The following is an 11,779-nucleotide window of genomic DNA, read 5'->3' on the forward strand; positions in this document are numbered from 1 at the left end:
AGAGAGAGAGAGAGAGAGAGAGAGAGAGAGAGAGAGAGAGAGAGAAATGGAGACAGAGAGGGAGAGACAGAGACAGAGAAAGAGACACAGAGACAGAGAGAGACACACAAAGAGAAACACACAGAGACAGAGACAAAGCGACAGAGACACAGAGAGAAAGAATGACAGAGAGAGACACAGAGACAGAGAGAGACACACAAAGAGAAACACACAGAGACAGAGACAAAGCGACAGAGACACAGAGAGAAAGAGTGACAGAGAGAGACACAGAGACAGAGAGAGAGAACACAATAAAGAAGTCCATGATCCAAACCATGGTGAAACAGCTTTCCAATTTGAGTGCTGAGGCTGAGCTAAACTTATCTTTGTTTTGGCTTCTTCTAGGTCACTGAAGAAGTCTGGTGATCTCTGGGTGAATGCTTACTACAACACCTGAGATGAAACACAGGCAGTTGGATCTTGGGCACGGGTTGGGGGATGGGGAAGGTATTTTCATTGCTTTATTATCTTTGAATGTTGGAGCACTTTGAGCATGCCAACTTGCTGTCCAGACCACAGAGAGAGAAGCACCAGACCTTGTCTTGGAGGACTATCATTCAAAATAAGAAATAGAAGAAGAAAAAAAAAAGACTGGTTTGTGTCAGAGGGGAGAAGGGAATATGGGATTCTGTTTTCTGCACATCAAGACTAAGTCTTTTCAAAAGGCCCATTCTGGGCCAGCTCCTTTGAAAGGAGTGCAATGGATAATAAAGCATTTCATAAAAATGATTCACTGAGAAAGAATTGAGGTGAGTCATTTAGGTAAGCTATAGAAATTCACGTTTCTCCAGAGCTTCTAAGGTTTGCAGAGGGCTTTCTTTCCCCTGCAACCACCTTATGAAGAAATTGATGCAAGTATCATCATGCACATTTTACAAATGAAGAACCTGGGACCCAAAAAGTTTAATCACATTGGCAGCAACACTTATTCCACTGTACTATTAGTAGACAAGAAAACAGGGAGAGTTATTGCTTGGAGGAGAGAGGAACTAACTGTTTATGGCATGTCTGTTTGGGAAGAAAAATCGTGTCTTTTCATTCTCTAGTGAAAAAAGAGCTGATATTCACATACAGTTGGCAAAGCACTTGGGCACCTTGTCTGGTAAGAGCCACATTTCACAGCTGAGCAGCCTGAGGCCAGAGAAAAGAAGTAGTTTGGTCACAGTTACACAAACGCAGGAGGCAAGATGCAAAGCCAGGTCTTTGTTGGTTCCATGGCCACCCAGAGCTCTCTCCATTGTGACACACAAGCCCCAGATGCCCACTGGTCCAAGCCAGGGAGGTTGTTAAAGGATCACTGGAGATCAGCATGCTTTCCTCTCTCCTTTTTACAAAATCCCTTTGCTCATCATTCCCAAGGCACAAGGCTCTGTCTCGAGTCTGCTGTTCTACAAGACCAGTGTCCATGCTTCATCAAAGAGCCCATACAATCAGAGGGGACTGGAATCTATGGAGAGGTCTGACCCAGCTAAGGCATAGCTCAGATGCAGGAGGCCATGACAAAGGCTTCATCACTTCAGCCTCTTCCAATCCTTCTATGGGTGTCCTCTTCTAATTCTTCCCAGTGTTTAGTGTTCTTTCTCTTATAGACTTGTATGTCTGCTCCTAGGTTGTATCCTCCAAGGAGATTAAAAGCCCCTTGAGGGCAGGAACCAGTTTTTCATTTTGTCTTTGAATCCCCATTGCCTAGCACAGAGCCTTTTACTGTAAGTTCCTAATAAATATTTTGATGACTCTGGTTGTTGAAAATGTATATGTCATATAGTTTTACCCTTCGAGGCTCAACTCAGGTCTCACCTCCCTGAAGAACCTTTTCCTGACTTCTTGGGTCATCAGTATTGTCTTTCCTCAAATTCTCTTATATTTATGTCTCTATTTATATTCTATGTTCTCCACTAGAATGTAAGCTCTTTGGGGGCAGGAATTGTTTCTTTTCTGTATCCCCAGCGCCTAGCACTCCCTGTATTTTGGCAAATAGGAGAAGGTTGCTAAAAGTTTGTTAAATTCTTACCAACTCCTTGAAGACAGGATTGAAAGACATTCTCAGCACCGCTGTGATAGCAAAAGTGTATTTTTCTCCGCCTATTTCAGTGGTGTTAGTCAATGTGGGATATAACTAGGATTAGTCTACTGATGTGATCCAAGACCAGAATGGAAGATCTCTCCACCTCCCTTCAACTCCAAAACCCACACTCCTAAAAACGGCTTCTCTAGTGACTAATCCTAATGTATGAAATGATATCCACTTTGCTAACAACCCAGGTAACAGTCATGCACTCACACGCACACTCTTTCCAACAAAATTTAAGCTACTGGAGACTGTTTCGTGGTTGTTTTTATTTATGCTGAGCCAACAACAGTGCTTGGCATATAGTAGGGTCTTCAAAAATATCTTTTGGATTCAACTGAATTGAATGGCTTATAAGTGAATTATCTATATGAGTCACTAGAGGGAGTATGTACACCAAGGAATTCCCTCTGCTAATAAAATCCCAGATACAGAGTAAAAAAAAAAATCAAAAACAACTCTGCCATGTTTGATCTTGAACCCCCACTGTATGTCACTATTGCTGTCAACTATAAGCAGTCCCACCCTAGGATTCCCCATTTTTCCACTTCACCTTAGTCCAACCATGGTGGGACTTTTCTCAAGAGGGCTTTATTAAAAATGTAAGAACAAAAGAAATTTACACTTGTCTATGGCATGCAAAGCACTTTTCTCATGCCATACTGTGAGGTAGATAGCACAAGTATTATGGTGCCCATTTTTCAAGGGAGGAAGCTGAGTACTGTGACTTACCCAAGGTCACACAGCTAAGAACCAAAGCCAAGATACATGAATAAAAGAAACTTTCAGAGGGCAGAATGAAGCATTGTAGAGCATGGGAATCAATCTCCACACAACCGCTCCTCCATTACTCTGCCCTCTAATTTTCCTAGAGTGTTATGTAGTTTATCTTTGCCCCTGGCCTATCACAGCTTGGATCCTGCTTATTTGCCTAGCTGGTGTAGCTCTGTTATTAGACTTGTTACTAGTTATTAGACTACTACTGGACTTGTTACTAGGAGGGCAGTCTCTTTTCCTGTATCACCAACATCTGACCTGGTTGCCAAGAGGCCTTATTGTTTTGTCTTGGGATGAAGGAAAAAGAACACAATGCTTCCTTCCTCTGGATTCACTGATACCTGTGCTTTGGGCTCTCCTTTGGAATGCCTCTGAATTACCTACTTGTCATACCCTGAATCAGCGCTCCATTTCTTTTCTCCAAGCCTTTCCAAAGGCATTGCTGGGAGCTCTTATTTCCACAAGCTGAGCCGAAGTGAGTGTCCCAGACAGCAGTGAGCCGCCGCCTGGGCTTTGTTCCCTCCTGCTGTGTGTTCGATGGATTGGCAGACACACTGTAACTACACCTCACAGTTAAATTGACTGGCATGTGACAGTTTTCTTTCTGTCCCTTGAAATCCTGGACCTTAATGTCACGAAGCCCTTTCATCTCACTAATGAAAAATTGAGGTTCAGAGAGGAAATTACTTGCCCAAGGTCACACAAGTAGTAAGTAGCAGAGAGAGGCTTTGAACCCAGTCCTTCTCCCTTGAAATCTAGTGGGTTTTTTTTTCACTAAATCCTGTCCCTTTAGGGCACTGCTAGATACTTCCATTAGAGTCTATCAACTGTATTGAGGACAGGGCTCTGTGGTTTAATGAGAGGCAGTGTGGTACCATGCAAAGAAGATGTTCTTGGAGTCAGAAACACAGAGCACAAATCACACTGATGATGGTTTCTAGCTGGGAACAAGGGTAAATTACAACCTTTCTTGCCTCAGTTTCCCCTTCTGTAAAATAGAAGTAATAATTATGTTACCTGCTTCTCAAAATTATGGTAATGAGCAACGATTATCCTTAAAGCATTAGGGAATTGTTATTTATTATTATAATTATTTATATATTATATTTTATATATACTATATTAATATATATAATTATTTAATTTATATATAATATATTGTGTATAATATCATATATAATTTATATATTATAATTATTGGGGCAGCTAGGTGGCACAGTGGATAGAGTACTCTGCCTAGAGTCAGGAAGACTTATCAACCTGAATTCAAATCCAGCCTCAGACAGTTACTAGCTGTGTGACCCTGGGAAATCATTTAACTCACCCATTGCGTCAGTTCCTCATCTGCCAAATTAGCTGGAGAAGGAAGTGGTAAACCACTCTAGTATCTTTTCCAAGAAAACCCCAAATGGGGTCACCAGGAATCAGACGTGACTGAAATGACTGAACAATATTATAATTATTATAGTCAGTATTGGACTGGTGATTTCACTGGGGTAGAAAACTCCCAGGTAAGCATGCTGCCTTTATCAATGTAAGTCAGCACCTTTTCTTCAGCTTTGAGTAGTAGAGAGTTTTCTACAGCTCTAAGAGGCCAATTGACTTGTACAGAATGAGACAGAAAATATGTCAGTGGAGCTGTGGAAGCCCTGTCTTCCTGGCTCACTGGCTGACTCTTTCTCCACTATACCACACTGCTTCTCATTATAATTCTTATTCAAAACGAATCCCTGAGAAGTGTCTTGAAAAGCAACAGAAACACTCCTCTGGGAAGCCCACCTCTGAGACAGTCCAACAGCAGCCAATAAGGAAGTTTCTCCTGAACTCTCCACAATCCCCAGGGTTAGAAGAGGCCCAGGAGAATGGATCCCAAGTCCACAGACCTGGATTATGTATAGATCCATTCAGGGCACCTGAAAGGATGCTGTCTTAGCTTTCCTGCCAGCCTGGACTTGGTAGAAGTAGAAGAATCCCAAGAAACCAAGGAAGCATTCCAGCCCCATTGTCCCTAGGATGGTGTATTCCAGGAGCTAAGGGGCCACCCAGACTCTCGTCTCATCAAATCAAAGATGAAAAGAGAATAGGAGACCTTGATAATGGGGTGAGTCATTAACCCTTCTCCCATTGCTGAGCAAATTACTGGCCTTCAGAGGAAGGACCAGATCAATTCAAAAAGGAAAGAGGTGAAGCAGTGGCTTGAGAGAGAGCCATCTTGGAAAGGCTGCTAGAAAATCACTGCTTGTAGAAGCTTCTGCTAAATGCAAAAAAATGCCTTTCTCTTTTCACCATCTGTGTGTAGAAGGCAGACATTAGGGTCTAGGAAGAGAGGACTGGCAGGACACAGTACCTGCTTCCACTGTCACCTCTACATCTAACTCACCAGGTGACTGGGGGCAAGGTGCCTCTGTCAGTCTGGGGTCCTTCAGTCTCTGGTAAGATGAGACTTTGGACTAGATGCTCTCTACAATGTCATCCATCTTGAATACTCTATATTCTCTTTTCCTAGTTTTCTTCCAGAACCAACATCCTGTGGTTTTCCGACTCCAGCTACTTCTCTGGCCCACCTTCACACTCAACATTTCTCAGGAGTCAAGGGTTCTGTTTAATGGTTCTACAATTGTTTGGGTGTATAAGGTAGGTCTAATCAATTCAATAAACGCTTACTAGGCATCTATGGTGTCCAAGATCCAGGGTCACACACCCAGTATATCTCAAAGGCAAGGCATGAATTCGGGTCTTTTTGACTTAGTGAAGAACAGCTCCCTTCCCACTGTTCTCTGCTGCCTCTCAGGACCCTGAGGACACTATGACTATAGATTGTAGAAAAGTTGTCAATCAGCATGAAGGGAGGTGAATTTTACAGATTAAATTACAAGTCCAGACTCTTTCCAAAGAGAAATAAAAATGCCATGCATTAAGTTTATGAATTTATGTCATGCTCTCTACAGCTATCTTTTCCATAACTTTTGCCTGATCTGTTTGTGACCTTGAGTAAAATACTTCCCTCTTCTGGCCTTTAATTTTGTATCCTTTGAATTATGGGGATGGACTACTTGGCATCTGAAGCCTTTTCTCACTCCGGATTGATGATGCGATGATCCTAGGTTGGTTCCCTTTTCCTCCAGCACTTACATATCTGTGGCCATGTTACATATCACTAGTAGAATGTCACCTCCTGAAGGACGGACACTTTTTTTTATTTTTTTTTTTTGCCCAGCCTATGCCTTGTGCTTCTTTATTTGAAGGAGGGAAGAGAAGGCTTAGGATTTTATTGTTATAGGAAATTTATGGTGAGGAAAATCCCTCTATCTCTGCAAGTAACACCAGCTTTGCAGCTTATAGTCATAGAGAATTGCCTAGAGCTCTGAGAAGTCAGTATGGACGAAAAGTAAGGCTTCAACCAAGGTCTTTTTTGACCCTGAGGTGGGCTCTCTGTGCCCTCTATCACTGCCTCCTCTCTGCCTTGTAGAATCAGGAACTGCATTAATAAATACCTCTATAATCAAATTGAATAAGGGATCAATATCCCCTTCTAATCAGCTCCCTGGAACTCATCCCCCAACACCATCCCATGACACCACTCCTCAGAACAACCAACCATGTCTGAAGCCTTCTCTGGCTGGATTTTCAGACCAAGTTTCCAACCACAAGTCAATCTGCTTCATTGTTTTGCTTCAAAATCTCATCTTGTTTTTAACCCACAAAGGTACATAACCCCAACCTTATTTCCCAGACTTGATTCCAAACAATTCTTGTCTGGTTCCACAATTTAACCTAGCTGCTATGGAAAGAGAGTTCCCTCCAGTGAGAAGGGGCTGGGATAGTCCAAAAAATGGGCCAGAGGTTCTCTAGGCTGCCCTGGCTTAGGATCTGATCTCTCAGCCTGAGTAATGATAGATCTAAAATTGAAATGTGTATTCATTTCAAAGGGTACTACTGTGAAGAGGTACAGACCTCAACAAGATGTGTAAGCTCTGGAGTTCTTGTTTAAAACTCTGTCACCTTACTTTAAGTGACCCCTGTGAAGCTCCACCATCTGAGATCAGTCATGGAATGTGATCCGTGTGCTCTCCTGGTGCCTTGACAAATGTCCCTTTAGATCCCCAGGCCAGTGTACTCCCAAAATAGGCAGAGAGCTTATTTCTGAAAAGAAACAGTCCTAACTAAGCACAACTGTTAACCATAAATTAAGTTCCAGGCTCAGGTACACCCAACCCTCCAAGGTTTTCCCAGAAAGGTCCATCCATAGAGAACTGTACAGATCCTTAGGGATTCTCTAGTGCAATTGTGGGATTTTTCAGCTAGGTACAGCTGGTAAAGCTCCACTCTTGGAGTTAGGGAGACCCAGCTGTGTGACCCTGGTAAGTTACATAACTTCTCTTTGCCTCATTTTCCTCTTCTGTAACATGAGGGTAATAATAGCATCTGCCACCCAGGGCTTTGGTGAGGCTCAGATGAGATATCTGTAAAGTGTTTAGCAAACCTTAAAGTACTACAGAAAGGCTAGCTTTGGTTGTGGTTGTGGTTGTGGTTGTTGTTGTGTAAGTTCGTAAATAACATTTCATTCATTTCACTATACAATCACTGTCTGCTCTCATGGCTTGGAAGAAGGTCAGGTTAATAACAAAAATCTTATTATTATCATAGGATTATTATCATTGTGTTTCAGTGTTTAATCACACTTATGAAAACCCATCAGTTCAAACAGACCACAGGAGCCTAGCTCAAGTACCCTTGCCCATGAGATAGTAGTTTATTCAAATCAAACACATAATACCTAGGGGAAAATAAACCATATTATGTATACTAGCCTTACAAAACAAAACTAAAAATGTAAACCACCAAAAACTCGGGATACAAACTCAATACTCCTTCATCCCTAGTCTGGGGTCATGATGAGCTCGCCTCTTTTCTTGATACTTTTTTATGTACCTCTCTTCCATAGATGATATGTCTGCTACAGACATGACCCAAGGAAATAGCACCAGAGTGACTGAATTCATCCTGCTAGGATTTACTATTCGCCAAGACCTACAGTACGCCCTGTTCCTGGTGTTTCTGTTTGTCTACGTCACATCTATAGTGGGCAATGTTGGTATGATTCTGATCATCAAGACTGACTCCCACCTCCACACTCCCGTGTAACACTAACCATGTTAGGGTTAGGGTTAGGGTTAGTGGCGGAATTAGGGTTAGGGTTAGGGTTAGTGGCAGAATTAGGGTTAGGGTTAGGGTTTTTTTCTCCAACTTTTTTCTCCAACACTTGGCTTTTGTTGATCTCTGTTCCACCTCCACCATCATTCCAAAGATGCTGCAAAACTTCCTGGTGTCCCACAAGTCTATCTCATTCTCAGGATGCCTGATGCAACTGTTGGTTTATGTTACATTTGCTACTATTGATTGTTACCTTCTTGCTGCCATGGCCACAGACAGGTATGTGGCCATTTGTAACCCCCTGCACTACCCAGTGGTTATGTCTCAGAGGGCCTGTATCCGGCTTGTTGCGGGGTCTTATGTTATAGGATCCCTGAATGCCTCCATCCACAAAGGTTTTACCTTTTCTCTGTTCGTCTGCAATTCCAACATCATCAATCACTTTTTCTGTGATGTGCCCCCACTCCTGGCACTGTCCTGTTCCAGAATTAACATTAATGTCATGTTGCTGATTGTCTGTGTGGGTTTCCACCTGATAAGCACTGTGATGGTGGTGTTCTTCTCCTTCGTTTACATCCTGGCTGCCATCTTGAAGATGCGCTGTGCTGCAGGGAGACACAAGGCCTTCTCCACTTGCTCCTCCCACCTGACTGCTGTCACCATTTTCTATGGGACTCTTTCTTACATGTATTTACATCCTTCTTCTAGTGAGTCCGAAGAGAATGATAAAATAGCCCCTGTATTTTATGGCATCGTCGTCCCCATGCTGAATCCCCTCATCTATAGCCTGAGGAATAAGGAGGTCAAAGAGGCCTTGAAAAGGATTAGCAAGACTTGCTTAATATGCAAGCCCTGAACTTCAAAGTACTGCCTTTGAATATTCTCCCATTCCTTCCACAAGCAGATAGCATCTTCTAATAGCAAGCACTCCAGCATGCCCAGGATGGCCTGCTAGCACAGGTCCATGGATCTTCTTTTCTAAAGGAAAGATAACTTTAAAGGAGGTCAACATCTTACTCTAATTACAGAAAAGTAGAAAATACAAGCAAAGAAATCAGCACAGAGATTTCCAATCACACAGGACTCCAACTGTCTGAACAAAGTAATACAACCACCTACATATACCATGAAAGTAGGAGAACACAAACATCTGAGCAGTCAAGGAGCTCTTAACAAACAGCTACTCAAGTCCTATCCAGGGAATCAAAAGGGCCTTCTCATGAGTGAACCCCCAAAGCAAAATCTCACCTCAGAGTATATATACACTTTTGACTAATAGGCTCAGAGCCAGAAGGCATCACAACCCTCCTGACTCAGTGCCTAACTAGCTCGGTACTGAAAGGTGAGAAAACCTTCCTACTAGCAAGCTTCCCCTAAGCAAGCTTCCCTTTAGGTAAGTTCCTCCCCCAATGGGCTCTATGTGACTCAGGATTCATCACTCCTTGGCCAGAGCTCAAAGCAGTGAGACATCCATGATTGAACACATGTGCTCACATAGGCCTATTAATATTCCATTAACGTTACACATCTCAACTAAGGAAGACATGACAAACCCATGGTAAAATTCAGAAAGCCATGTAGGAGTGCTAGAATAATCCTTCCAAAAGTCTCTAACAGAGATTGAAGAAGAGCCCAGCTCCTTGAAATGACAGCAATCATTAGTCATTGATCATGATCAGAATTGGCAATCAATAATTATCATTACAATGATGATGTTAAAGACAGTAATGACAGCTTACATTTGTCTCACAGTAAGGCATTTGCCCATGTGGAATCTTGGGCTCTCACAACTCTAGAAAATAAATAGTCTAGATACTATCATCCTTGTTTTGTACACAAGGAAACTGTGACTCAGCAAGATATCAAGTTGTGTGATTTTTAAATTAAAAGAGAACTGAGAAATTATCTAGTTCTGCTCCCCCTTCCTGTAATGAATAAGGAAACTGAGGGCTAGAGAGGTTAAGTGACTTGCCTGAGGTCACACAGGTAAGGGTCAAAGTCAAGATTTGAATCCGGACTCTGATTCCTGTACTAGGGTGCTTTCCTCTTTCATGGTAAAATTAACCCAAGCTTGTGCTTACTAGCAGAGCTCTTATGAACCAAAGGACATCTTCATATCCATATGAGGTATGAGATGATGGCTTGGGCAGAGATTACTAGGCAACACATCCATGATTTTGTTCATGTTGCCCACTCAGGAATCTGTCATTTGCTCCCACACTCCTTGGTTACTTCAGCATCCCTTCATGATGAGGAATGTTCATGTCTGACTGGACCTAATATTTTTTTTCTAGATCTGTAAACTTCCCAGAGAGTAGAAACCAACCACAGCATAACTCATTGGTTCCTTTGTAATTCCTCACAATGGTCAATAAATGGTCTGAATACAGTAAGAGTGAAATTGATGCTGATGGACCTTGGAGCAGTCACTGCTAAAAATAATGCTTTAATAGTTCAGAAGAGACATGATTGTATCATTCTGAAAACTGCCCACCACCCTAAAGATCACAACCTAGCCGTGCCTTAGGAAAGGACCTTCATAAGGTGGGTTCTGGCCAAGTTCCTGTGGTTGCTTCTCTCCAGGCTTAGCCCAGATAATCCTCAAGGAAGGAAGAGTCTGTCAGCAGGCCAACACCCCATCTCAGTAGTCTCATCCAGAGTTTGAGCACCAGTAGAATAACCTCAGAGCCACCTCCATTCCATGGTAGAGTAGGACCCTAGGAAAAGGTTGAAGAACTCTGTATTTCCAAAGCCATCAAGATAAGGACCAGACCAGTGACAAGCCTGCTGTCCTAGTCAGGTCTCATCCAAACCAATTCTGTCCAGCTCAGCCCAACTAAGATTTTTCAAGTGTCTATTCAGTCGAGTGTGGCAGTGCAATACAGAGTGCTGAACACAGAAGGAATGTAATCAACGTTTGTGAATTTAATTGAGTGGAACCATTCTAGCTGTTAGGATCCAAAAACAAAACCAAAGGCCATCCTTGTCTTCAAAGAACTCACATTCAATAGATGGGATACAATATGTAAGCACGTGAGTATTTGTTTTGGAAATTTGAGGAGTAGTGTCCTTAACATGTTACTATAGCTGACATTTATAGAATGCTCTAAGGTATTCAAAGGGCATCACATATGCGATCTAATTTGATCCACACAACAGCCCTGGAAGACAGGTGCTATTATTATCCCTATTTTAAAGAAGATAAACTGCATCTGATAACTTGCCCAGTCCTAACCAGCTAGTAAGTATCAGAGGTGGCTCAGTGGATAGAGGGCCAGGACTAGGGTCAGGAAAGCTAATTGTTGTGAGTTCAAATCTGGCTTCAGACACTCACTAACTGTGTGACCCTGGGCAAGTACAGCAGCAAGCACCCCAGCATCCCCAGGGTTGGCAGCCAACACAGGTTCTTAGATCTGCTTTTCAAAAGGAAAGCAACTCGAAATGGGTTAACAATCTTGCTTTAATCAAACATATGTCATTTACCTAGTTCGGGGGGAAAAGGTCTGCACCCCGAACTTCAGAGAATACAGAGGTTACAAGCACACAAAAAATACAGATGGAGAAACAGATCAGCAGACAGTCTTCCAGCTGTCTGACCATTACATCCATACCTAGTCAGTTACCAGAGAGGGAAGCACCAATATCTGGGTTTTCAAAGCCAGGGGGCTCAACAGCTGCCCAGAGTCTCATCTAGCCAAATCACAGAACTCTTCTCAAAGTGAGCCCCAAAACAAAATCTCA

General features: G+C 42.6%; 2 protein-coding genes across 2 annotated transcripts in view; both read left to right on the forward strand.

The window, feature by feature from the left end:
- Window positions 1-768, forward strand: part of LOC138163923 (fatty acid desaturase 2-like protein FADS2B) — a 51,641-nt gene extending 50,873 nt beyond the window's left edge. The window contains exon 12 of the mRNA XM_069091654.1: window positions 385-768. Coding sequence (XP_068947755.1) covers window positions 385-436 — 52 coding nt within the window. The 3' untranslated portion in view covers window positions 437-768. The remainder of the gene's footprint in view (window positions 1-384) is intronic.
- A 7,081-nt stretch (window positions 769-7,849) lies between these two features.
- On the forward strand, window positions 7,850-8,894 carry LOC138163376 (putative olfactory receptor 5AK3). The gene is made up of 2 exons (XM_069090885.1): window positions 7,850-8,027; window positions 8,131-8,894. The coding sequence occupies exons 1-2, from the start codon at window positions 7,850-7,852 to the stop codon at window positions 8,892-8,894; spliced, it is 942 nt and encodes a 313-aa protein (XP_068946986.1).
- Window positions 8,895-11,779: the final 2,885 nt, after the last annotated feature.

This window comes from Petaurus breviceps, unplaced genomic scaffold (genome assembly GCF_028583685.1).
Source record: "Petaurus breviceps papuanus isolate PSGF00001 unplaced genomic scaffold, PetGlider_PUasm1.0 188, whole genome shotgun sequence".
Classification (NCBI taxonomy): Eukaryota; Metazoa; Chordata; class Mammalia; order Diprotodontia; family Petauridae; genus Petaurus; species Petaurus breviceps.

What these genes read in the sequence shown, in the direction of transcription:
- LOC138163376 (XM_069090885.1), top strand. Translation starts at nt 7,850, where the DNA reads ATGACCCAAGGAAATAGCACCAGAGTGACTGAATTCATCCTGCTAGGA. An exon ending in CCACCTCCACACTCCCGTGT is followed by an intron (nt 8,028 to 8,130) that starts AACACTAACCAT and finishes TTTTTTTCTCCA; the next exon opens with ACTTTTTTCTCCAACACTTG.